A 26,757-nucleotide genomic window follows, 5' to 3' on the forward strand; every position below is an offset into this window, starting at 1 on the left:
CCTTTTTTTGACATTGCTGAAGCGTTTTGGCTGACATTTTTTATTTTTAAAAATTGAGGCAGACACCTAGCATGGAAAATTTCAGTCCAAATACTTATAACATTGCCAGACTTTAAGATACTGTTTTAAAGTTAGTTATAGTGGAAACTACATTGAGATCATTCTTCTGCTGTTGCACAAATACTAAGGAAGACCATTATGCAAAGTGTGGATAATTGTTTTCAAAAGCAGATGAGTGAAACTTCTTAATGCTCTGTTTTCTTTTATTTCCCTCATACTACGTGAGTGGCGTAGATTCCACCTGACAGATGGTAGGATACTTTTTTTTTTTTAATCAAAATACATGTATCAGAGTGATCTCTCTTCTTGGCTGTAGTATTGACATGCTGTATTCTGATTGGCTTAGAACATTTTTAGTTTCTAGCATATGTAATTAATCTATCAGAAATGAGCTCATCTATCAAAGCAGAAAATGTTTAACTACACTGCATGCTGATGGATAAACCTGGCTTCTGACAGGGTGAAGGGTTTTTGCAATATGTTGGTGAATGGTCTGTCAGCCATTCAGCAATCTGAGTGGCTACCAGGAATTCCACTGTAATTACATTTCAGTAGGATATTGTAAAATCATCACTGGGATCTGTGCATAGAACCTTTTTGAGATATACTACGCTAACAGACTTCTGTAGTTGGACAAAATGAATTTGGCTGGACTTACATAAAGATAAAAGATTCTGTTCCTTCATAAATGTCTAAGCTTGAGCTGTAAGATGTACTGCTTTACTTATGCTTTTCCCAACTTCTGGTAGTCTTAAGTGTTCAGGGTTCTGCTAAGGGTTTTCTGTCATGGGGTTGTAACTTTGCAATGTTTTGGGAATGTGGCACCTTATGTTTGGGCTGTGTTCTTTATTGTCCTAGTCTTTCCTTCAAAGTAGTGATATCATTAAATCCACCTTTAGCATACATGTGTCATAATCCAAATTGCCATCCCTTGCTGTGCTAGCAGCAGTAAATAAGTGGTACATTGACATGGTGTTCCCCATCCTCACTCCTCTCTTAACAATGCAGGGGGAATCTGGGGATAGAGTATATCAGAGGCTGGGAGATGGGATTTGTAGTTGGAGCTGACCGGGAAAGGCCTATTCTTGTAAACCTCACCCTTACCCGACTAATCATGGCTCCTGCAAGTACAACCGCTGAAGCTTATCTTGTCATTTCAGTATGCGAAGTGCAAGGGTTGTTTCAGCTGCCGGCATTATGCGGTTACATGAGAACCTGGACGGTGGTGGTGGTAAAGACAAGTCCTGAGCCTTCCTCCTTCCAGGCAGGTAGGGGCTTGACAACACTCAGGACTAGGATTCCAACCCCAGGGGCTGAAAAACCAGGTTAAACACCTGTATTTAAAATAAAACGCATGATTGTTTCCATATTTAAGCCTGGCCCTGCTAGTTCGCCTCGCTGCAGGGGAAGGTCAGGACGGGCCGCGCTCAGGGACCTTGCAATGCCCACCAGCTCCTCTCGCCTTGGGGCGCGCCTGGCTCTCAGCGGCTGCTGCTGGACGCCGGACGCCGCTTGGCCTCCCGCCGGGCTGAGCTGCAGGGCGGAGCCGGGGCGGGGCCGGCCTCCACCTCCCCGGCAGGCCGGCGGCGCGGGCCATGGCGCTGGCGGAGCTGGCCGCGCGGCTGAACTGCGCCGAGTACAAGAACTGGGTGAAGGCCGGGCACTGCCTGGTGCTGCTGCGGGACGCGCTGCAGCGCTTCGCCGGGGAGCAGCTCCGCGCCTTCCACCGCCAGCTGCTCGCCCGCAGCCCCGCCCGCCTGGCGCCCCCGGGCCGCCTCTGCCGCGGCCGCTGCCTTCCCCGGGGCAGGCAGGTGAGAGCCGGAGCCCGCAGCGCGCTCAGCGGGAGGGGAGGTGGCTCTTGATGGGCTGCAGGCAGCGCCCAAGTGCTGGGGGTCCATCGGGGGAGCGGGTCCCTTACAGCCCGTGAGCCCGTCCCCGCCGTTCAGGGGCGCAGGCTCAGCCTGTGCACGTTGTTAGCCCAGTGTGTAGCCACTGCCAGGGTTGGATGTGGTCCTGGAGACTTCGTCACATGACTGGCTGCCATTAAAGATTAGTCTTGAATTCCTGGAGACTCCAGGACACTCCTGCAAGGTTGGCAAGCCTGTGCCGCGTGGAGAGCACCACCCTTGCACTGCCGGTAGGAAGTCAGCATGGCCAGCTCTGGTGATGTCATTGTGCGTCTGGTGAGAACAGTCTTCTTAAAGCTCCAGTTTCTGCAGTGTGGTGATGATGAGAGATTCTGGACTGTCATTTGACCTAAGTTTTTAGCCCTCTTGGTTGCAGAGAAAACCTTGAAAACATGATCTGAGAGCAGCCTGAAGGCTCGAGAACAGCAGGCAACACCCCCCTCCCAGCATGTTACTTTTTAAAATTCTAATGATTTTTAGAGGGCTGATTCGTGAATTTTGAACACTTGGCATCAGCAGTGTTATGCATGGCACTGCTGCTTAAATCAGCACCAACAAATAGAGGAACTGGGCTGATTTTGGGAGGAGGTGTTGGAGTTTAGGAGCAGAGCACAGAGTTGTGAGCACTGTGTTGTTAGACCATTATCCTTTTCTCCTTGTCTAGTTCACTCATTTTTTGAGTACCTTAGTTCTTAAAGTTGGGGGGGGGGGAGGAGGCTGCTTCTCTTCCAGACCTACATGAGAGACTTCGCAGTGCTACCTGCACAACTTCATTTACTTAATCACCAACTACAGTCCCAGGAAGGCTGCAGGATTGGGCCCTCCCTCCCTCCTTCCTTCACATCGGGGTTCCTGATGGTTAGCCCAGAAAAGAAGTTCTAGGTGGGATGTTAGACAAGAAATTCAGAGATGGAGAATTTCTTTGCTTTCTAATTCACAGTTTTATGGTCCATTATTATCCCAGCCATTCAATTTCTGAGTCCAAATATTGGCTCAGAAGAGAGTGCTATGGGACTGACTGGGTCTCTACCCTGCTCCTTCTGCGGCTTACTGTGCTCTCATCTACTAGGCACTTAACTGCCTGAAGTCTCGTTGACCCTTGTATTTGCTCTCAAACTCCTGTCTCTTTGCATGGCATACATAGCCGTTATACAGAGCTAGATATCTTTTTGTTGTTGTTTGAAGATCAGTTGTGATTAGGGCTGTTGATTAATTACAGTTAATTTGCGATTAACTACAAAAAATTAATCGCTATTAAAAAAACATTTATCACGATTAATCACAGTTTTAATGGCACTGTTAAACAATAGAATACCAACTGAAATTTATTAAATATTTTTGGATGTTTTTCTACATTTTCAAATATATTGGTTTCAATTACAACACAGAATACAAAGTGTACAGTGTTCACTTTATATTTTTTATTACAAATATTTTCACTGTAAAAACGATACTATTTCTTTTATTTTTCAATTCGCAACATACAAGTACTTTAGTGCAATCTCTATTGTGAAAGTGCAATTTATAAATGTAGGGTTTGTTTGTTTTTTTTTTTTGTTACATAACTGCACTCAAAAACAAAACAATGTAAAACTTCAGCACCTATAAGTCCACTCAATCCTACTTCTTGTTCAGCCAATCACTAAGAAAACAAGTTTGTTTACATTTACGGGAGATAATGCTGCCCGCTTCTTATTTACATCACTTGAAAGTGAGAACATGTGTTCGCATGGCACTTTTGTAGCCAGCATTGCAAGGTATTTACATGCCAGATATGCTAAACACTCATATGCCTCTTCATGCTTTGGCCATCGTTCCAGAGGACATGCTTCCATGCTGATGATGGTCGTTTAAAAAAAGAATGCGTTAATTACATTTATGACTCAAGTCCTTAGGGGAGAATTGTATGTCTCCTGCTCTGTTTTACCCACATTCTGCCATATATTTCATGTTATAGCAGTCTCGGATGATGACCCAGCATGTGTTCATTTTAAGGACAAAAAGAAGAACAGGAGTACTTGTGGCACCTTAGAGACTAACAAATTTATTAGAGCATAAGCTTTCGTGGACTACAGCCCACTTCTTCGGATGCATATAGAATGGAACATATATTGAGGAGATATATATACACACATACAGAGAGCATAAACAGGTGGGAGTTGTCTTACCAACTCTGAGAGGCCAATTAATTAAGAGAAAAAAAACTTTTGAAGTGATAATCAAGCTAGCCGAGTACAGACAGTTTGATAAGAAGTGTGAGAGTACTTACAAGGGGAGATAGAGTCAATGTTTGTAATGGCTCAGCCATTCCCAGTCCTTATTCAAACCGGAGTTGATTGTGTCTAGTTTGCATATCAATTCTAGCTCAGCAGTCTCTCTTTGGAGTCTGTTTTTGAAGTTTTTCTGTTGTAATATAGCCACCCGCAGGTCTGTCACTGAATGACCAGACAGGTTAAAGTGTTCTCCCACTGGTTTTTGAGTATTTTGATTCCTGATGTCAGATTTGTGTCCATTAATTCTTTTGCGTAGAGACTGTCCGGTTTGGCCAATGTACATGGCAGAGGGGCATTGCTGGCACATGATGGCATATATCACATTGGTAGATGTGCAGGTGAACGAGCCCCTGATGGTTTGGCTGATGTGATTAGGTCCTATGATGATGTCACTTGAATAGATATGTGGACAGAGTTGGCATCGGGGTTTGTTACTCTCCTTTACTCTCACAGATCTTGGGAGACAGACCTTTCCTCGCTTACAGACAACCCCCCAACCTAAAGCAAATACTCACCAGCAACCACACATCACTGAACAAAACCACTAACCCAGGAACCTATCCTTGTAACAATTGATATGCAAACTAGACACAATCAACTCCGGTTTGAATAAGGACTGGGAATGGCTGAGCCATTACAAACATTGACTCTATCTCCCCTTGTAAGTACTCTCACACTTATTATCAAACTGTCTGTACTGGGCTAGCTTGATTATCACTTCAAAAGTTTTTTTTCTCTTAATTAATTGGCCTCTCAGAGTTGGTAAGACAACTCCCACCTGTTTATGCTCTCTGTATGTGTGTATATATATCTCCTCAATATATGTTCCATTCTATATGCATCCGAAGAAGTGGGCTGTAGTCACGAAAGCTTATGCTCTAATAAATTTGTTAGTCTCTAAGGTGCCACAAGTACTCCTGTTCTTCTTTTTGCGGATACAGACTAACACGGCTGTTACTCTGAAACCTGTCATTTTAAGGACACTTTCACTGCAGATTTGACAAACGCAAGAAAGTACCAATGTGAGATTTCTAAAGATAGCTATAGCACTTGACCCAAGGTTTAAGAATCTGAAATGCCTTCCAAAATCTGAGAGGGATGAGGTGTGGAGCATGCTTTCAGAAGTCTTAAAAGAGCAACACTCCGATGCGGAAACTACAGAACTAAACCACCAAAAAGGAAATCAGCCTTCTGCTGGTGGCATGAGAGTCAGATGATAAAAATGAACATGTGTTAGTCCACACTGCTTTGGATTCTTATCGAGCAGAACCCATCATTAGCATGGACACACGTCTGGAATGGTGGTTGAAGCATGAAGGGGCATGTGAGTGTCTAGCATATCTGGCAAGTAAATATGTTGTGAAGCCGGCTACAAAAGTGCCACTTGAACCCTTGTTCTCACTTTCAGGTAACTTTGTAAACAAGAAGCAGGCAGCATTATCTCCTGCAAATGTAAACAAACTTGTTTGTCTGAGCGATTGGCTGAACAAGAAGTAGGACTGAGTGGACATGTAGGCTCTAAACCAGGGGTCGGCAGCCATTCAGAAGTGGTGTGCCAAGTCTTCATTTATTCACTGTAATTTAAGGTTTCGCGTGCCAGTAATACGTTTTACAGGGGCCAGCGGATGGAATCTCAGACTGGCAGTGGGCTGAGTGAGGCCGGCAGCCGGGACCCCAGGCCGGCAGCGGGCTGAGTGGCTCAGCCTGCTGCCGGTCTGGGGTTCCAGCCCCTGCCAGCCGGGGTCCCGACTGCTGGCCCCACTCAGCCCGCTGCTGGCCCGGGGTTCTGTCCAGCCAGGCCAGCAGCGGGCTGAGCAGGATCGGCGGCAGGGACCCCAGGCGGGCAGCAGCACGCAACGGTAAATCAGCTTGCATGCCGCCTTTGGCACGTGTGCCATAGGTTGCCGACCCCCTGCTCTAAACTTTTACATTGTTTTGTTTTTGAATTGCAGGTTTTTTTGTACATATTTCTACATTTGTAAGTTCAACTTTCATGATAAAGAGATTTCACTACAGTACTTGTATTAGATGAATTGAAAAATACTATTTCTTTTATTTTTACTATGCAAATATTTGTAATCAAAAGTAAAAAAGTGAGCATTGTACACTTCATATTCTGTGGTGTAATTCAAACCAATATATTTGAAAATGTAGAAAACATCCAAAAATATTTAACTAAATGGTATTCTATTATTGTTTAACAGTCCGATCAATCACGATTAATTTTTTTAATCGCTTGACAGCCCTAGTTGTGATAAGACTTTTGTTTTTATTTTCCAGCAAAGAGAAAGAAGGGTGAATACAATAGAACTTCAGAGTTATGAACTGACCAGTCAATTACACACCTCATTTGGAAGTGGAAGTACACAATCAGGCAGCAGCAGAGATGACCCCCTCCCCTCCAAAAGCGAATACAGTACAGTACTGTGCTAAATGTAAACTATTAAAAAAAATTAAGAGAAAGGAGCATTTTTCTTTTGCATTGTAAAGTTTCAAAACTGTATTAAGTCAATGTTCAGTTGTAAACTTTTGAAGAACAACCATAATGTTTTGTTCAGAGTTACAGAACATGTCAGAGTTACGAACAACCTCCATTCCCGAGATGTCTGTAACTCTGAGGGTCTACTGTAGTAAGTGTTAGTGCACATGAAAGTGAAGGTTTAATAATACTGGCTAGGGTTGGGCATAGTGGAAGCTTCTCACATGGCTTCTTTAGTACTCTTCTGAGGAAAAACTGATGCTTGTGGCAATCTATGTAGGGTAGTGTAATGTTGTGAAGAAAGCTTCCCCAAAGCACCATAATGAGATTCCTCATCTACTTTTCACTCATGTTAATTTATTGTAACAGTAATGTAGAAGTATGAACATTGTGTTAGATACCACTTGTGGATATTGTAATTATCTAAAAACAAGCATTATCAACCCAGGAAATTCAGAGTTATGCTTAGATATAAAAGAAGTCCAAACAAATTAAGGTATAAAAATGCAGTAAGAACACCCAAACTAGCTTGACTACTCTACAGTAACACCATGAAGAAATTAAATAAATAAAATGTCTTTTAAAAATCTGTTTAGTCTAATCTGGGACTACATTCTCAAATGCCTTAATCATGATCCTGTTGTTGTTATGATGGTGTCCGCATACTCCATTATTAAGCTCATAGGGCCAAAAAGGACTAAGACAGGATGAATATTTTAAAGTACCTATTTTAATTAATAGAAACTAATGAATGAGTTTACTTGTACATTCTCAGAAAATTCATTCTGTGCTCAGAGTAAATTCCATAGTTTTGTAGAGGATATACAGTGTTTTTCATACATAACAAAGAGGTTGAATTTCTGCGTTAAGTGCAAAATTAAATTCAACTTCAACTGTGAAAGCATGACCTGTGACTCCATAATATCCAGTAATAATAATCACTATTATTCATACCAGAAACAATGTATTGAGAGCTGGCAGTTCACTGATCCTCTCTGTTAGAGTACATTTGAAAAACAAACAAACTCTGTAACATAATTCAAGATAACAAACATTCACTTTAGTGTTCTTCAGTGCCACCCACAATTATTTATTTGTGCAGCCCTATAAGAGTGCTGGGTACTATATTAGACCTACAAATAAAACAAAGTTTCTGCCCTGGGGAGTTTACAGTCTAATTCACAGACACATTTAATCCCTCTGCCCCACAAAGTTAATGACAAAGGTGGAAGAGGGTTTGTATGTGCGTGCACATGGAGAAAGAACAATCAGAAAAGTTAAATTGGAATAAATCGTTATACGCTTTAGCTGTTAGGACATCCTTCCCAAATGAAAATTCCCTAAGGATTCAACCATGTTCAGATATGTCTTTTATTAAACCTAATGTAAATTGTAAGGAAAAAATGCATAACTTCAAATTCTGCTGCTAAAGCATTCTTCTCTTTCACCATGGGGTTTGTCACGCAACCCTCATTTGAGACATCTGGTTAGCATTGGCCTCAACCCTGGATAGGAGAAGCTTCAGACTCATTTCCAGTTGAGTCCTGACTCTCGTTGAACCCAGGTCTCTAGAAGTGAGAGGCTACTGCCCTAACCTACTGTATTTATTATACTGAAATTCTCAATTACATCTCTGCGTAACAGTTCAGCGCTCTGCATATGAGAATCTGTGCATTTGATCAAATTTCTGAATGAACATTCCTTGAATCCTTTTTCTAGCCTCTGCTGCAATGTAGTAATAACCCTGTGCACTTTTTAAAGTGTAATTTAAAGGGTGCAAGTACTAAGGTAAATTACATTGGTTTCTTTCCTATTTTTTTTTTCTTTTTAGTTTCAGTCCAGCTGTTCACTGTGCACAGAGTGGAAAAAGGAGATTTTGAATCATCACACCAACAGGAATGGAGAAGTTCACTGGGGAAACTGCAAACCTTGGCTTTGGCCTTCTAGCTCATGGGAACTTGCAAAGGTAACATAATTAAATTAATTGTTTAGAAGAATCACACTTGGGGTCAGCTCATGTCCTCACTTTCATCCACGTGTGGTTCCATAATGAATTCAGTTTGGCTGGATAGGAGTCAAGGCAGGATTTGGACCTATGGTGCAATCCTGGCCCTGTAGAAGACAATGGCAAAACTCCCATTGTCTTCAGTGGGGGCAGGATTTCATCCCTGGAGAACAAACTGTTGCACATGTATTGTCCTTTTTTCTTGCTAATAGTAGACAAAAGGAAAGGTTTCAGGGGCTAACCTTGTGCTTTTCCATGATCTGAGCATCCAAGTCACTACCCTTTTGGGCTTAACCAACTTGATTTCATTTTTATTTCATCCTGGATTTGAAAACACATTGACTAGGCTTAAATCCAAGCCAGTGTATAGCAATATTTCTTAGTTCAGCCCAAAGAAATATAATGAAAAGGTTTTAGGAATAGTATTTGGTAATATTTATTGTGTTGTAAAGTTCAATGGTACCATGCAAAATTGTTGGCATTTCTGCTCTGCTCTGCTTCCTGATTTGCTGAACATCCTCTAAAATAATCACTGACTGAAACATGGTCTGTAAAGTACTCAGTAATGTATCTATATTCTCAATGGAATAAATACTTGTAGTCTCACAGATCTCTTTAAAGAAATCCTTTAAAAGTGAAGCGCGTGCATCAAAAGATGAAGTTCAGTTTAAACTATTTAATTAAAAAAGGAAACCCCTTAAAAGTAGCAAAATAAAACACAAACTTTTATACTAACTAGGCTACTTCATCTGTCTGAACCAATGTGTTGGTGGTGGTGGTTTGTGCAGGCAGGCAGTTAACCCAGGGTAAAGTCCCAATATAATCCCAGTGCTTCATTCTAGAGGATATTGTAGCTGGGTAGTGTTCCGGGAATAGGGGTGGTATGATGTGCTGGTACACGTGAACAACAATGCATCTGAAGTGAAAAGTAATATTTCCCCCTCCCCACCAAAAAAAAACTTCCTGGTTTTGTCTGCTATTGCAGGTACGTGTATTTAAAATATCGTTTTCCCTTCACTCACTAATCTCCCACCCGAATGGCTGAACTTGCACAGCTCTGTGCTCAACTTGATGGGATACATTTGTTTGTCTGTAAGGCGATATCTGATGTGGCACTGAAAAGTTCAATTGCAAAATTTCAAGGAATGTTCTAGGCATTGGTGGGGAGAATATCAATTTTTTTGGTGAAAATCACAAAAGCAAAAAGGTGAAATAGGGGACACATGATGCCCTGGCATCTGGTTAGCAGACCTAGCAACTTTAATCAGATCTGTTCTGGTCTATTGCTGTGGTTCTCAACCTTTCCAGACTACTGTACCTCTTTCAGGAGTCTGATTTGTCTTGTGTACCCCAAGTTTCACCTCACTTAAAAACTACAACTTCAACCTCATTAACATTCTTGTATGCATCAGTAAATGACATACACAATGTATTCGACATGCATTTTATCTGCACATCACGCTATCGTAAAATACAGTATATAGAGCAGTATAAACAAGTCGTATGAAATTTTAGTTTGTACTGACTTCATTCGTGCTTTTTATGTAGCCTGTTGTAAAACTAGGCAAATATCTAGATCAGTTTATGTACACCCTGGAAGATCTCTGCGTACCCCCAGGAGTACACCTACCCCTGGTTGAGAACCATAGATCAAATAACTGGTTGATGGCAGCCATTAACTCCTTCCATTGTAACAATACCGCCGCATCTCAGTTCTGCCCAGCCTCTCAATACAGTTTAAGATGTTGACATCCTGAATGACTTGCCTCCTACTCCATGGGGGAGTGGGGGGCAGGGGCAATGGATTCTTCCTACAAGTGGTGGAGCTATGAGGCCCTGCCCCCTCCATGGCCCCTGGCCAAGCTGGAGCCGAGTTGGGGAGCCCGGGCCCCTCCATCTGCCTGGGGTTTGGACACAGGCTTGGGACTGCTCTCGAGCCCCCCCCAACCCCAGGCAGGTGGAGGGGTGGGTCCCCACAGCTGCCCAGGCTCCCTGGACCGGGCTCCAGCTTCTGATCTGGCCTGGGGGTGGGGCCTTGGGGGGGAAGAGGAGGGACAGGGATCCAGACCCATGGTGAAAAGTGGAAGACTGACCCTGGTGGGGGCGGGGGATTTGGATGCATAGATGGTGGGAGGGAACACAGAGCCCCTGGCATGAAGGAGGGAGTTGGAGGTGTGGGGTGTCCCTGAAATAGAGGGGGATAGGAGGGTGGCACAAAAGAAGCTCATGCGGGGAATGGAGGGAAGAGCTGAGCCAACACAAGCTTTAAAGTGTGCAACTCCCTAGTGATGCAGGGAAGTCATGAGTGTGTATAACTATACGATATGTTATAGTGTTCATTTAGCATTGTGACTTCATTGCAGAATCAAATAATCAAGTGGGGAAAGATTTAAGGGTTGTGAAGGAAATAACCATTTGCTTGAACACATTGTTAATTGGCAAATGTAGCAAGTGGAGTTGTAGAGATTGTGTTCTAGTTTATTGCATTTACTTTAGGCAATATCATTTTGAAACATAAACAGTGCTTATAGGCAGATAAGGAAATCACACATTTGTGTACTTCCTGAAACCAAAAATGACATTGGTATCTGCACTTTTGTTATGTAGGCGTATATGCCTCGTGGGCAGATGGATATTTCTGGACCAGACAAGTGTGATGCAGCTGCTCTTCTAAACCTTTTCAACTTTTGTGATCACTTCAGTGGTATTGACCAGAAGAAAGTCAGAGAGGTAAAATCTACCAGATTATTTCCAAGAACTATTTTTAATTAATATATATTCTGTAAAATACTGTAGCTTGTGTGGTGGGATGGGTATGACCGTCATGTGGCAGTGCTGTTTTTCTTCATTCTCCTGTTTAGGTGATTAAGTGCCGCAATGAATTAATGCATTCTTCAGAAATGAAAGTTTCTTCTTTATGGTTGGAAGAGTTTGAAAAGAAGATTCAGAATTTATTAAAGGAACTCCAGAATGTTCCAGAAGTTATGACAGCTAGTACAAGGATAGAAAAGGTAAAAGAAATAATTCTGATCTGTAGTTTTTTGTTATAAATTATAGGTATAATCCAGTACATTAGAAATCTGCAAGGACTTTTAAAAGTCTTTGGAATTTCACTGGGGGTTTATATTTTTCTACTCTGTTTATTTAAATGTCCAGTCTCATTGTACATTACAAAAAGAGTCAAATACCTTCCGTCAATGGGACTGTTCATCATAGGAAGCACTACTCTCCAGTGTTTGCAGGTTCTGGGTCAATGGTAACTCACCACTGTAAATCAAATATTTGCGAGGCTGAGCGGGAAACAGCCCTTTTCTACCAGATGTTTTGGCCCTGATCCTACCGTCCATCCAAGTTCTGTTTGGCACAAGACCTGATTGGTGTGGCAGAGGTGGCTGTATGCCACCTTTGAGCTTCCCCAGTCCCTGGACTGCTGAGCCATTTGTTCCTCCAATGCAACCATCCATGCTCCTTCCTCCAATGTACCCTCCCTCTATGAGGTAGCTACGCTAACCTGCGTGTCTCTTCATATGCATATACGGATCAGAGACTTATCTCGCCCTCCCCTCTGTACTGAAGCGACAGCATCTTCCTAACTTGCCCTCTGAATGCAATCCTCTATCTACTACTGTAAGCAACAGAGCTGAGTCTGCCCCATCTATCTATCTTGTACCCAGTCTAGAAGTAGTTATTTATCTAATTCTCCTCCTGATGTTGGGTGAGACCACGCTACTCGCAGCGCAGAATCCCTCTCGAGTCTGTCTTCTACATAAGTACCAGCTCCATGCCCCAGAGTGTATCATTCTTCTACACATGCTCTTGTCCTACCTGTTTATATCTAGAGATCATAGGGGAGTTGGCATGTTCATCCAACTTATTACTTCTTCCAATATTAAATATTACAGCTGCTTTTCAGGAGTTTAAGAGGTTATATAGATCTGTATTTACTTTTATATGTGGCTGCTGCACAATGTGGTGGGATGAGGGGATAAAATGAAAGGTTTTCTGCGCCACGCCACCTATTTGCTAACAGGTTTAAGTGGCAGTTGGGAAGGTGGTTTTAAGGGAATATTCATTTGAGGAATTGGTCTGTGCAGAAAAGAACTGAAATTGGTCATGCTGCCTGATAAGTGGAAATGTTGGTAGGATTTTCTGGACTTACGTCACTGTTACTATTGCTTATTTTCTGTTACTAATTGACAGAATAGAGTGGTTTTATTAAAATAGGCTTTTGAGCCTGTGACCAATGGACAATTTTCTGCAATATCCTGAATGAACTTTATAGAATTAAGCTACACCTTACTGAATTAGGCTTACTACTTTTGGGTCCACTGTATGTGCTGTTGTGGCATTATATGCACCTGCTCTGGCAGGACAGGAATGCTAATGAAACTCCTCCCTTATCAGACCTTTGATGCTACCCCTTGGAGAGGTTGCAATATACTAGTTCAAACTGGATTCTCCAGGGACCAACAGGCAAAGAAAGGATTTTTGGATAAATAGCCTGGTTTTAAACTGGCTCAGGTTCTGCTTCCTGATCCAGCAAATGGACAAGATCCCTATCCACAGAGGGCCCCAATTCTTAGGGTAGGGCTGGAAAGACTGGGCCTGCTGAGGCCACGTAAGACTGCATACTCGTTCTGAGCTGAGGCGATGATGAACTTGTATCCAACAAGAAATCCTGTGGAAAAGTGTTGAAGGACTGCTCCTGAAGCCTATGGTGCAGCTGGCGTGATCTCTGGTAAACTTATTCGCATGCATGTAGCTTCTTTTATTGTTTTTAATATGTTCTCTCGGTAGTGCTTTTACCTTAAGAATAAAGAAGGCTTGCATAAAAAGAGCTGTGAGGTAACATACAACTGTTGACCATCACTCTTATCAGTCTCTGAAGAGAAAGCAAATAACTGTGCTTGGGCAGCCTGTCTCTGCTGGGAATAACACAGTGAAGACAGGGAGCTGTGCAGCCTAGAAATATTCCATTCTGACCGGGGTGAGACATCGGTCTCTGCCCAAGAAAGGCAACGGCTGGAACTGTAAGCCTGAAATGTGGGTGCTGTTGCTGGACCACACAGGGACTACAAGTGAGTTGCCCTCAACTGTGACAAAGCCCATTAAACAAGCTCTTGCAGCAGCACTAGAGAGAACAAAATTATTTTTCTTTCATTCTTCCCTATAAGGGCTATATGTAAACTCCAAAACTGTCACCACAGCAAGCTGATAACTTCTGACACTCGGTAGGCAGTACCCCTAAATGTCCAAGAGATACAGCCCTTGTCTGTCCTATGTCTTCGGACCAAGGCTACAGACTGAGAATGGTTCTGAGCTGTTTAATTACACAATACAGTGTAGTTTTCATAGATGCTTCCTTTATACACATTATCACCAATCTCTACCAAAAGACTGACTTTTGTGTAAAAAAAGGGTAGAGAGAAAAGGGAATGAATGTGGTTAAAGGGCACCGTATAACGACCATCACACCAAGGGGGTTCAGCCTCTCATAGTGTGAACAATACCACAATGGACACATTATTTCAGGCATCTCTTCCTCTCCCATTCTCCATCACATGGACCACCTCCCCATCTTTTTTCTGTTGCATAACACCCCTGAGGCAGCCACAGCAATTTCTTACATGAAAAATAACAGCAGGTGTATGGAAGTACATATTTATGTTTCTGTCTTTGGAATGATAAATACTTTGTACTTTTCAAAAAGAGTTACTCATGTTCTCTCCTTTTCAGGGTGGCTTCTTTTAACTCAAAGCAATTTAAATAATTGATTTTAATTTTGTTTTCAATTGCATTTATACTTTTTAGTTACTTTCCTAAAGAAAGGTTGAGCCTCACTGGTTGGGAACCATTAAAACATATTGATCTGCAACTAAATACAGCCTTTGTACTAAACGTGGTACATTTTTTTTTTTTGCTAATCAAGAACATATGCTATATTTATACACATTTATTTAAGCAACTAAAGAGTTTAACATACATTTATTCGGATTCTTAACACTTAGATTTTTTTTATTAGAAAATGGTGAATGGTGCATTTCTTATTTACTACATTGATTTTTTTTTTTACTTCTGTCAAGCTCTATTTAGATATAAATTCAATTAAAAAAGCATTTTTTTGTTTTTTTTTGTTAAATAAAACTATTTTAATTGTGCTGGATGCATGAGAAAAGTTTATCAAAATATGTTTTCATTTAAAATGAACTGATTTATTAAACAAAGGAAGTATTATCTGTAGTTAGTGAATTGAACTGATTTTCTGATCACCATGTCCTTCAAGATTTTAGAACTAGTAGATTCCATCCTCTCACATCTAGCTTTTATTCATAGATTGAAAAAGGAAAACAAGCTTTTATGCTTTTTCAACTCCAATCCCATTGTTTTCCTAACTTTGAATGAACTAATCATTGAACTGAACTAGATGAATAAACTGAAATGAAATAAATATTCTCTGCACCTTTTATTTTTTAAAAATAAATCTGTATTTAATGTAAATTTTAAAAATCTGATTTAAATAATCTGTTTTTCTAAAATCATATTTCTAAAAATTTTTTTATCCAGCCTGTTTCTTTTACTCCTCCCTTTGTTCTCCCTCCCCTCCCCCCCGACCCCATCCCCGTGGTGTTTCTCCTGGTGGAATATGAGAGCCAGCACCATGTGATCAGCCAGCTCTGTATAGACAGCTGTTTAAGAACACCTAAATTTGATCGCTTATGCATGTTGGAACAAATTAGCTGAAATCCTGAAATAACCATTTTATATGTACCCCCATATATTCTAAATTATGGAGTTGGTGTTCCATATGTCAGTTTCATGTGCTTAGAGCACTAGACCTTTAACCTGGTACCCACCGCAATCAAGACATGACACCACAAGTGCTTGCTTTGTGGGGATGGAGGTAAAAGTTAGCCTAAAATTCACTTTGTACAGTTTTAGAAATGAGGAGCTAGAAGTATTCAGGAGCAACACTGATAAAGATTATAGAAAAGTATTTACAGATTCATTTAATCTGAACTCATTGCATAGTTAGAGTACTTTATCACACTACTGAAACCACAAAATGAAGGGCTGCTCTATTACAGTAGCATTAACTGGAGCTCTCTATGGTACTAGAAAGAGTGCCTTTTTAAATTTAATCACCTATTTCATTTTCCTCTTATAAACCAAACAGCTTCTGTCATCGGATTGGGCTGTTTATATACCAGGGGAAGAAGATCAGCCAGATGGATTGGAAGGAGAAACAGAAGTTTACATGAGTGGGAGCCAAATAAGTGAAATAGAGATGGAATTAATAAAGGAAAGACTTAAAGAGATCTATCTTCTGGTAGAAGAGCAGGAGATGCTGTCTGAAGAGGTACTTTTAAAATTAAAAAAACATAAAAGAAGACTTAATGTATTAGTCAGATATTTAAAGGAAAGAAGTTATGGCTCATTCTGGGTAATGAACAGGATTCCTCTTTTGCGTTTAAACCAATATTTACTGGAAAAGGGCTAGCCAAGTGAAGGCAGGCTTACAGTTTACCATATAGTAAACTTGAAATCCCTCCAGGAGCATAAGAGATGTTCCAAAAACCTCCCACTTTAGTACTACATCTAGGCAGCTTGACGCTGGGATACGGAATGGAATGTGACTGCCTGCTGAGAGCACCTTTCCAGGAACTCCTAAACTTCAGCATTGAAGACTGGCTAGTTGAGGTACAGAAGATGCTTGAAAATGTGAATACTGTATACAACATACATTGAATTTCCCTGATTTAACATGGCAATAATCTGTGCACAAGATCTCTGATATGCATGTGTCCATATAATCTGCTTTTCAAGATGTTCTCGTCCTCTTTTGATATAGTTATGTAACTCCCTTTAGCATTAATAGCAGTTACATATTTGCACCTAGAATAGAACAGTTCCCTTAAGCAAACAAGATATCTTTGCTGAATTTTCCCCTGCACATGTTCTATATCTTCTTTAAATTTTTGTCCTAAAATTAATGGTGTTGTGTTTGAGTTATCAGAATTTCTAAAGGTGCATTTAAAAAAAAAACGTTTGAAGGTTTTTAGCATAAACTTTTAATTGTCTTAAAACCTGCGTCTGCATATATAGCTGAAGGAAACACTGTTGGGAATTTTAATTTTAAAAAAGTTTTATTTAAAACAACATTTTTACAAAACCTAAAATTGCTTTTTTTTTTTTTTATTCTGATGAAAATTAGTTTTTTAAAATAGAAACATCTCCCTCCCATGTTTGCAAACATGAACATTGTATTAGCTAACAGAAACAAAATGAAACTGACTAGTCAGTTTTCCTTGTTGTAAATATGTAAAAAATCAGAGAGCAAACACCACAAAAGGAGAAAAGTAAACTAGGTTCAAATTATTTTGCTTTTAATACTTTAACCTTTTGTTAGTAGCAGAGGTAAGGGAAGACTTTTTGTATTTTTTTTAAAAAAAAGTCTTACCTTGACAGTAATCTATGAATTTTTAAATCTCTCCTCTATTTAAGTTACAAGAAAATTTTAAAAATGTAACCTTGCTCTCAACATAAGGCTTTGCACGAGCATGCTGAAAGCTGTGACAAATTCTGTAGATCCTCTCCAGGGACTGGCAGAAAGAGGGTTAACACACTGTAGTCAAGACTACAGGAGCTTGCTGTTACCCTAGTGATTGCCAGAATAACCGGACTGGGCCAGCTGTTATGTATTAATTTCCCAGGATACTAATAAGAGGGAGGTACTCCCAGGTGTTGTTGAGTGCCATGCACCAGGAGCAAAACCTTCCTTCCAGGCAAAGAGAAGAGGAACATGCTATCTAAAAACCCTTTCTTGTTTTAAAACAAGACTGAAACCATGGCTGCACAAAGCCTTTTTGAGCTCCAAGTAAGCCTTAACTGGGGGAAGGATTGTTTACTTTTTACAAGGCTCTGAACCCAGGCTGAAAGGAAGATTTTTTTTCTCAGTTTAAATTCTATGAGAAGGTATTAACATAAACAAGTAAAATAATTCCCAAGCCCTGGACAAACCTGGTTGAACCCATCTGGTGGTCTGTGAGACCTTGTGAGACTGTCTCAAATTTCATCTTACTTGTCACAATAGAAGATAAAAGCTATAAACAGGTTTGATTATTCTAGGGATAGAACCACACTTGTTGGGTGTCTTTTTAATTTTTTTCTAAGCACCTCTATATTATTCTTGCATCTTCAAGTAACCTGGAAAGAACCTAAAGTGAAACCTTGAGCAAAAAGCATTCTTAAAGGAAGTGAAACTTTGGCCCTGAAACCTGGACTCTGTCCAATGCGTATGTAATTTCTAGCATCTCTTTTTTTCAGTGTCTTCTGTGAAGGGTATGTTGTCTGGATCTCCTTTTTCTGTTGTAAGAAATACCCTACTTTTCAACAGTCTCAGTTGTTATTTACACAGCAATTCCTCCCCCTTATTCTGGGAAATGTGTTCAATCTGTACATGGCTCATTCTCTTCCTCCACTGTAAATTAGGAAGTGTAACAAATGTTTAACAAACTTGGCATTTCTTTATCCTCAGTTGTCCATTCTCATTGACATCTTTATTGAACAAACTCAATTTTACCTTTTGCAAGTGTTTTTTGAAGAACTGTGTTGTTGCTAGTGAAAATATTCTCTGCAGTTGAGTATTTCTCTTGGAAAAATGCCCTCAAGTTGGCTTTCCTTTATGCTTCAATAAAAAACAAAATTGTTTACTAAAGTATGTAGAATGCATAATTCTCTTATAAATTGAATGCTTCTCAGCCCCAGAAGCACGCATGATATGCTTAGCATCCATAAGAAAACATTTTAAAAAGAGGGAAAGACTTTTGCCCTTTGCTGATCATCTCCATGTCCCACATTTCATATTTATTCCCCACTTCTGCTGTGCTCCCAAAGCTGAGTTGAGAATATCCCTTCAATACTGGTGCCATAGTTTCAGATTCATCTCTTTTTGGTCTAGGTGTTTTCCAACTCTCATTTTCCTGTTCACGTTGAGAGAGATCCTTTCATGGTCACCTTCTTCCCCTCCTCCTCCAGTCACCAAATATTTGATTTGCGCAGGTTGAAATTGACACTATTGGTGGGCCACAGACATAGTCTGAGAACCTTTGTCCTAGTCTACATTTTCCTCCCATCATCAGCTGCTTCTAACTTTTTAAAATTTAATTCTCTTTCTGTACGCCAGATGTAAAAATCCTCATCTTAACCCGACAAGAATTTTTTTTAAAGAACCCCACCTTTTCAAATAAAAAATGCTAAACAATAGTTAAATTAAAAAAAAATCCTTCAACATTATGTCAGATATTTTAAACGTGCACACCGTGCAAAGATGTGGCCACCACAGTGGCTGTAATTTGGCTTCCTTGCATGTGTGTAGTATATGCTGCCTGCTGGTCTCTGGCAGAGTTGGGAATTGCTTTTCCCAGGCCCTTCTTGCTGCACGTTTGAGTTTCCCAGAGCTGCAGTTGCTTGTACCATCTGAAAAGATCTCTTCTGGGATGAGCTGCCTCCTGTTGTCTCCATCTGTGAGCAGGGAAGACTTGATTACCAAAGACTGCAAGTGGATTTTCCTCTCACATCATCATACGATGAAGGAGGGGAACCTGCCAAAAATTGGGAATGTGTTGTTGTTTTTTTTTTTTTAATTGAAATTGTAAATAGGCCAATATCTTACAAATAGATTTTACTTAACTCATTTCACCCTCGCTTTTAAAAAATAGAGAGTTTAGATAGCCTTAAGTCTGTGCATTGAATTTTTTTTTTGCCTGTGGGGAGAGGAGAAATGAACTGGGAATATACATTCAAATACATGTAGCATGTGCTAGAACACACAGATGAGTCAGGATGAATTAAGGTTACTGTAACAACCATACGCTATAATTTTCTTGCTCTTCGTTAGCGTCACTCCACTTTAACAGAATATTAATCTACGATTATAGTTTAAAGTCTGAGACAATAAAATCATAGAATCAGAGAACTGGAAGGGACCTCGAGAGGTCATCTAGTCCAGTCCCCTGCACTCAAGGCAGGACTGAGTATTATCTAAATGTAAAATGTTCGGTGCATGTGCCATAACAGGTTTGGTAAGATGCACAGTGGATTTGTTTTGCTGTGAAGCTGTTCGGACTTCATTGACAGAGGCAGGTTTACAGTCCAATCTTGCCTCAACGATTACCTGCCTTTATCAAATTATGTGCTTACATGATAAAAATCCTTTGTCCACAGGGATGGTCCAAACAAGCCCTTTACGTGGACCAGTATCTTAAAGATGATCTATCTGAATTTAAATTCTTCTCTGCTGAGAATTGTTAGGCAACCTGCCCGCAGCTTAACGTGTTTCCCACATTCTCTGTCCTCGTTTTGCTGAAGCTACACTCCCACTCACCAGCTTTTGCTCTAAAAAAAGCTTAAAACAAATTAGCTCTTAAAATACATAGAGAGAAGATGGGTGAGGTAATATCTTCTATTGGTGAGAGAGACAAGCTTTCCAGCTTACACGGAGTTCTTCAGGTCATCTCTGTATAAGCTCAAAAGCTTGTCTCTCCCCAACAGAAGTTGGTCCAATAAAAGATATTACCTCACCCACCGTTGTCTTTCTAATGTCCTTGGACTGACACAGCTACAACACTGTATATTTAAAACAAATAAGAGTCTAATAGCAGGATTCTTTCTATATTTCTGGCCAGAAAATGCAGAAATCCTAAACAAGCCAACAAAGAAGCCTTTTTATAATTAGAGGAGGTGGAAATTATATGCTAGAGAGCAAATATCAAGGAAGTGTGATAGTTGAAAAAGCTTATATTGTAATGTTTTGGCTCCATCAAGATGTGGTTTTGTGTTTTTGCTGCTGCTGTAGAACTTAAATAGGATACAGATGACAAAGAACTTCTTAAAGGACAGCGGTGATCTCCAGATAAGTCTTCAGGCAGATATGCAGAGGCTAGAAGGCCTTGAAAAAGAGGGGTACAACCAAAGAAGATCTATGAAAGAGACCACGAAAGAATATCCCAATCAGGAGGAAGATGAAGGCAAGTTTACTCATTTAGGAAAAGTGCTTTTCCTCTCTCTTAAGCTGTTGTGGATGTTACAAGCAAAAATTTGTAAAGGAGTTTGAGGAAAAGAGGACTGTCATGTAGAATAATTCTCTTTATCAGGATGTGTTGCTCTGACACGCTCGCTTTAGTGGGGCATCTTCCAGGGAACTAATTAAGCTATGATAATGAATGGCAGTGATTACTGCACAATGTTAGTGAAACTGTTGTTTAATAGGGACACATTTTGTCAGGGCCATCAATTGTAGTTTTTCAGCAGGTGTGGAATTGTTAAGATTCAGTCGTCTTTACAGAAATGATCAAATACAGGTTAAAAGAAGGACCAAAGAGATAATCTGCGTGAGGATTTGTTCCACAGGTTGGGAACCACCAGGTTAAAAAGCATAAAAAATACTGAACTAAGAAACAAGTGCAACACTCGATTAGAGGAAGATTCACTGAAGCTTTTGTTTTTTGGGTTTTTTTGTTTTGTTTAAATATAGGTTGTTCGTTAAAGAAAATGAAGTGTATTCCCAAAGAACAACTTTTGTGAAAGTGCCAGTGACTGCGTTTTGAAGAGAAGTTCCTGTAAGTGATTGACTTGTCAACACGTAGTCTGTCCTTCACTGAGCGAGGGTATGCCCAGCCTCTTTAGTGGCTTGGAAAACAAACTTAAAGGGTGAATTGTCATGAGATGCCTTTCTAAAATTTCAAAACTTCCTGTTGCGGTTTGATGATTTTGTTTCTTGGAAGAATGTCATGCACTCCTCCCTCCCCTCCAACCCCCGCCTCCTTTTTCAATTTCAAGAATGTGGAGAAACCTAGCTAGAGCCAGGAAATAAACTGTAGGCTTGAAGGAATTGATCTTGCAAGGGTATGGAAGACTGAGAGAAGGCAGTACTGAGCCACTGGGGCTTTGTTGTTGTTGATCCATTAAGGCAGTTAAGCTGAACAGAATGGATGTTGGGCGGCAAAAATACAGTCCCTAGCATATATCATGAGGCCTTGAGCAGCTGGCTGTAAGAGATATAGTTTCATTTGTTTCTGTGTCTGGGCCTCATAACGCCCTCTGTTCTCAGTTTAACATTGGCTCCTCAGTCACTTTGGTGTAAAGCAGCAATACTTAAGGGTGGCAGCAAAACCGTCTTAAAATAATTAAAATGACCACTGTACAACGCTATACAACAGATTTACACCGTTCCCTGACCATGTCCTGTCTTTACTCACAGCACGGTCGTTTTTCCCATTCATGAGCGCTCATTGCAGTCTGGGCATAGAGGTTTGCTTACATGATTCAAAACTGCATACATCTCTCAGTACCACGTGCAGACCACTGCACAGCTCTTGAGAAAGTTCTCATCACCAATGCTTTAACTATCCATGTTTCTTTCAGTGGTGCTTTGCATGGTCAAGTCCTATGTAGTTGCTTAACCCTGAAAACAGTGGATTCAGGATTTCTGCTAAATTTGCAGCTGTCAGAATCCTGTAGTACCAATTTTAATGGAGCAAAGTCCTGACTTTTTGTGCCTTTTTTTTTTTATATATTTGTAAATAATTTTTTGCAAGCACAATAAAACATTCAAAAACAATTTTTTTAGTTATGCCAACAGATGATGCATTTAGTACTGGCAGAGCATAATTTTGTTAGATTATTTGAGATTATTAATTAATAATTTGAGATTATTAATCCCAGTTTTTCCCACTAAGAGCAAAAATATTGCAAGTGAGGGACACTGTCAACTAAAATAATCATACATTTATAATAGAACATTTAAAATCAATGATCTTCCAGAATACTGAAACTGATGTAATTAAAAAAAAAACAACAACAAAAAACAGGCATTTAAACCTTTCATGTTTTTGCTTTTTTAAATTTTATTTCTTTTCTCTTTAACATAATGGAGATCAGCAAGGTCAGTTTCAATTTTGTGCAGTCCATATTACAATATTTCAGTTTTAGTGCTACGTTGTTGTTGTTGTTGTTGTTTTGTTTTCAGACACTATTTTTACTTAAATGTTCCCTGCAACTATTTTCATTAGATTTTATTTTTTAATGGAAACATTTCTATTAGTCTTAAGTTTTATAAAACCTCATTTTTACAAAATGTGAATGTTAAGGTACATTTTGCTTTCCAGTACCCTCTAAAGGGTTGGCAGTAACATAAATGCATTTAATCTCTTGAGAGCTACCATTTCTTTTTAATAAAAACTTTGCAATCAATAAAAGGAACAAAATTCATATATCATAATGTGTAATGTTAATATTTGTGTCTCCTCTCCTCAGATTCATTGTTTTTGTTATTTTTATGTATATATTTGTCCCTTTTTCATGGCCTAGAAAATTCTTCTTTCTTTCAAGTTTCTGACTGGGTGACTGCTTTTGGGTGTTGCCGGAATTCACCAGCCTGCCTTTTGTTAGAATAGCGGAACAGGTGTATGGGAAGCCAAGTGAGCAGATGATACTTTTTTGCATTCACTCTTAAGGAGGTGGCCTAGCCTCACCTCCCTGGAGGTTCCCAGAAGCCAGTGATATTCCTTATTACTGTAGTTTACACTACAATAGCTAATATTTTGAAAAGCTGACACTGTGTTGAGTATTGGCTACAGCAATTATTAGAGGCGTTCACTTTAGAAAACGGGTCTGATCCTGCCCGCAGTAAAGTCAATGGAAGTTTAGCTATGGAGATAAATATGAGAAGAATCTAGCTCCCAATTGCCGTTCTAAGTTTGAGTTTGAGAACAATTGGCACATTTTATTTTTTTACTATAGCAGAGAACAGGGATGACAGAAATAGATTCCTAGGATTTGAGATAGCTGTCTGAGCAATTTAAAGGGTTTTGAGGCTCAATGCTGAAGTTCTCCATTAGCAAGTTTTTTGATTGACAATATTCCGGGCTTACTTGCTTTCCTGTATGATGTAGTAATAGTTGTCTGTCAGTTCAGCAGTGGTCTAAATACTGTAATAGATTATACAAGTATAGTAATGGACTCCTTTGTTCTGTCAGTTATTCTCACAAATGACTTTGACTCCAGCATTATAAGTGACTACTTAACAGGGAGGGGCTTACCACGTAAATAGAAATATACTGGCACTGAGGCCTTTCAATAGGCAGTAACCTCTTAATGAAATACAGTACTTAAATTGCTTTTTTTATGAAGCATATAACATTTACAAAATACGTTTTGCCAAAGCACTAACCAAGAAATGTATTCATTTCCAGTAACATGACATTCAATGAAGTGAAAAACCATCCTTGTGATGAATTGTATTTTACAAGAAGAAATCCTGATGCATCAAAATCCAGTGGCGAGAATTCAAAAAAGTTCTGATTCTTTTCAGATTCAGTTTATTGCTTAAATTACCAAAAAGCCAAGGAGAGGATATTCCCCATCCCTAAACCTAGGGTCTGATGCAAAGGCATCAAATACCCACCTTTCTTTATGAGGCACGTGTGGGTGTTCAGAGTTTATAGAGTCTAAGATTTCATTTAACAGCAACAAAAAGATTCATCTCTTCATAGTTGTGATGAAAACCATCCTTATGTTAATAGAGTAACCTGCTGCAGTATTTTTTAAGTCTGCAGAGAGCCTGAAAGAGTGACTCCAATGTATGACCTTCCCACCCCCCATTTAACTCATTGGGGGTGAACACCAAATTGATTACATTTAGATATCAGCATTCACTTTTTCATGTCTGAAGATCTTAGTGAATGGGCAAGAGGTGCGAACTGATGCTGCAGGGAAGGAAGTGAAGGGGGAAGAAAGGAGAGACAGACATAGGAGGAAAAACTGAGAAGGATGAAGAATGAAAAGCAGTGAGGGACATAAACAGCACTGCTCCTGTGGGTGGGTGTATTTTCCTACTGAGTGATGTGGTTGTGACTATAAGATACTAAACAAGTAACTAAGCTAAACTTTTATTTACAGTAATTAGTACATAAGGGCCATATTCTACCCTAGGTTTTGTACAAACCCCCACTCGCTGGATGAATTGAGTATGTTTTCATAAATGTATGAACCATAATTAAAAATAAAACATGGCCCTCTGTGATTGAGTTTAACATCCCTGTGCACTTTGACTGTGCTTATGCAGTGTTCTGGAGTATTACCATGAAAATCAGCAGGAAGTAAGTGATGTGTTGAGCCTGGTGATCGTAGGTAACAAGATAGCTATGGCAAGGCTGGTTGCCGTAGAATCCATCATTGTGCCACGAATCTTGAGATTCCTAACCAGTAGGATGGTTCTCTTTATCCTCTGGTCTTGTAGCTGATGATGTATGTCCATGTGTCGTCATCATCAGGAGAGTCCTGATGTTCAGAAAGCTGTCATTAGCCAGCATTTGAGCATAGATGCACCCTAGCTGTGTCATCCCCACTATTCCTCCATCTGTCCCAGAAGAGTTTTCCTGATGGCTCATCTCAAATTGGTCTTAACAGATTTTTTCCTTAAGCTGCTTTTCCAAGCCAGGTTCAGAGCCCTGTTTATCAGTGTCTAGTTAAGGCATAAGGTGGAGAGCATGCGCTGGAGAGAATCACTCCCTGGGCTGTTGTAAAAATTGATTGATCTCACCGGAGGCTGTCTATAAAAGATAAGGGGGAATGTCTGCAGGAACATTATGTGAGTCTCTTGATTCTGGTAATGAATGAGCCTACAGCAGCAGCCAGTGTCTCTACTCTCTCTATAATAACAGAGCATTGTTGCACGGAACTTCCACACCATATATCCCCTCATCTGTCATGTGAGAAGCACAACACAGAAATCGATGTAGCCAAGGTAATTTAACAACTGAATCCTTCACAGAATCCACACTGTTCCTCAGCATGACAAATGTAATGATTTTCAGGAGTCATAAAGGGATACCTTGAAACCCTGTGTAGTATCAATGTCCTGTCTAGCCCCACTCATAGGCCTTTCCCCAAATCTGCCATTGCCACGTTAGCTATATACTTAAAGTGAAATCATCAGTGGACGTGCCATGGAGAAACCCGACTACAGAAGTGGTGTGTGGCATTGGAGCAGGTGCCAGGGGGAAGCCTGAAGGTAGTGGGTTGGCGAATGCCAGTGAGTCTTCACTTATGCAGATCCAGTGACCATAAACTTGTGCATAGGGGTTATTGCAGGCTATGGTGGGTTCTAGCTGCAGGAGGAGGGATGTTGCTGAAGAAGAAGCGAGAGCTAACTCTTGGGGTGAGTGAGCTTGTCTGTCTGTTTTTTCTCCTGGTTTGCTTAAAGTTTACACTGTGGTCTTTTGGGAATTGTGTGGTTGTGGGGGCCGGAGGCCTCCTAGCAGCTAGCTGAGTGTGAATGAGCAAGGCTCTCACCTCCTCACCTCTGAGCCTTGATCACCCTTTCTCTATGTGTTAATGAGAGGGCAGGGCTGACTAGGAGAGAGGGGCTTAAAAGCCAGCTGCTAAATAACCAAGGAGCAGCAAACAGGGAAGTTTGAGAGGGATTTTATAGGCGGGAGAGAGAAAAACATCATAGCCTTTCCAAACCATATCACAGTGCCAACACTGCTCCTGGCTCCTCCACCTGCATTTGTGTCCAGCCAGAGAACCCAACCATGGATGCCTCTACCCATTTCCCCGTCATAGAAAGCCAGGCTGGGGAGACCATCCAGTGTGAGAGGTGCCTACTGATAGACACCACAGGAAGTGTGCTGCCTGCCAGGGGCCTGTATCTGATACATTACAGAAGGATTGTCCAGGGTCATCGAGCCCTATGACTATTACCCCATACTGTTAATCTATGTAGGCACTAATAATACTGCGAGGTAGGACACTGAGCAGATCAGAAGTGACTATAGGACTCTGGGAGTGAGGGTGAAGGAGCTGGGGAACAGGTGGTGGTCTCATCAATCCTTCTGGTCAAGGGTAGGGACCCAGGCAGAGACAGACACATCCTGGAGGTGAATGCCTGGCTGTGAGGGTGGTGTTGCCAGGAGGGCTTTGACTTCCTTGACCACAGGATGCTGTTCTGAGGGGGACTGCTGAGCAGAGATG

The 26,757-nt window shown here is 40.6% G+C and overlaps 1 protein-coding gene across 5 annotated transcripts; it reads left to right on the forward strand.

Moving 5' to 3' along the window:
* The first annotated feature begins 1,623 nt into the window (after positions 1–1,623).
* On the forward strand, positions 1,624–24,805 carry C1HXorf38 (chromosome 1 CXorf38 homolog). 5 transcript variants are annotated; one of them, XM_054005809.1, is made up of 8 exons: positions 1,624–1,871; positions 8,551–8,685; positions 11,332–11,454; positions 11,586–11,735; positions 15,899–16,081; positions 20,579–20,750; positions 21,257–21,341; positions 23,976–24,805. In XM_054005809.1, the coding sequence occupies exons 1-7, from the start codon at positions 1,656–1,658 to the stop codon at positions 21,304–21,306; spliced, it is 1,029 nt and encodes a 342-aa protein (XP_053861784.1). In that variant the 5' UTR covers positions 1,624–1,655; the 3' UTR covers positions 21,307–21,341; positions 23,976–24,805. The 5 variants fall into 5 exon arrangements, with proteins under 5 accessions (XP_053861784.1, XP_053861775.1, XP_053861792.1 ...); XM_054005800.1 differs by lacking the exon at positions 23,976–24,805 and having other exon boundaries at positions 21,257–22,996; XM_054005826.1 differs by lacking the exons at positions 1,624–1,871; positions 23,976–24,805 and adding an exon at positions 1,914–2,243 and having other exon boundaries at positions 21,257–22,996.
* The last annotated feature ends 1,952 nt before the right edge of the window (positions 24,806–26,757 follow it).

The sequence above is a fragment of the Malaclemys terrapin genome, chromosome 1 (assembly GCF_027887155.1).
Source record: "Malaclemys terrapin pileata isolate rMalTer1 chromosome 1, rMalTer1.hap1, whole genome shotgun sequence".
Classification (NCBI taxonomy): Eukaryota; Metazoa; Chordata; order Testudines; family Emydidae; genus Malaclemys; species Malaclemys terrapin.

Coding starts and splice junctions, on each gene's coding strand:
- C1HXorf38 (XM_054005809.1), top strand. CDS start 1,656: ATGGCGCTGGCGGAGCTGGCCGCGCGGCTGAACTGCGCCGAGTACAAG. Junction 8,686..11,331: donor GCTCATGGGAACTTGCAAAG/GTAACATAATTA, acceptor TTTGTTATGTAG/GCGTATATGCCTCGTGGGCA. Junction 16,082..20,578: donor AGGAGATGCTGTCTGAAGAG/GTACTTTTAAAA, acceptor CTGCTGCTGTAG/AACTTAAATAGGATACAGAT.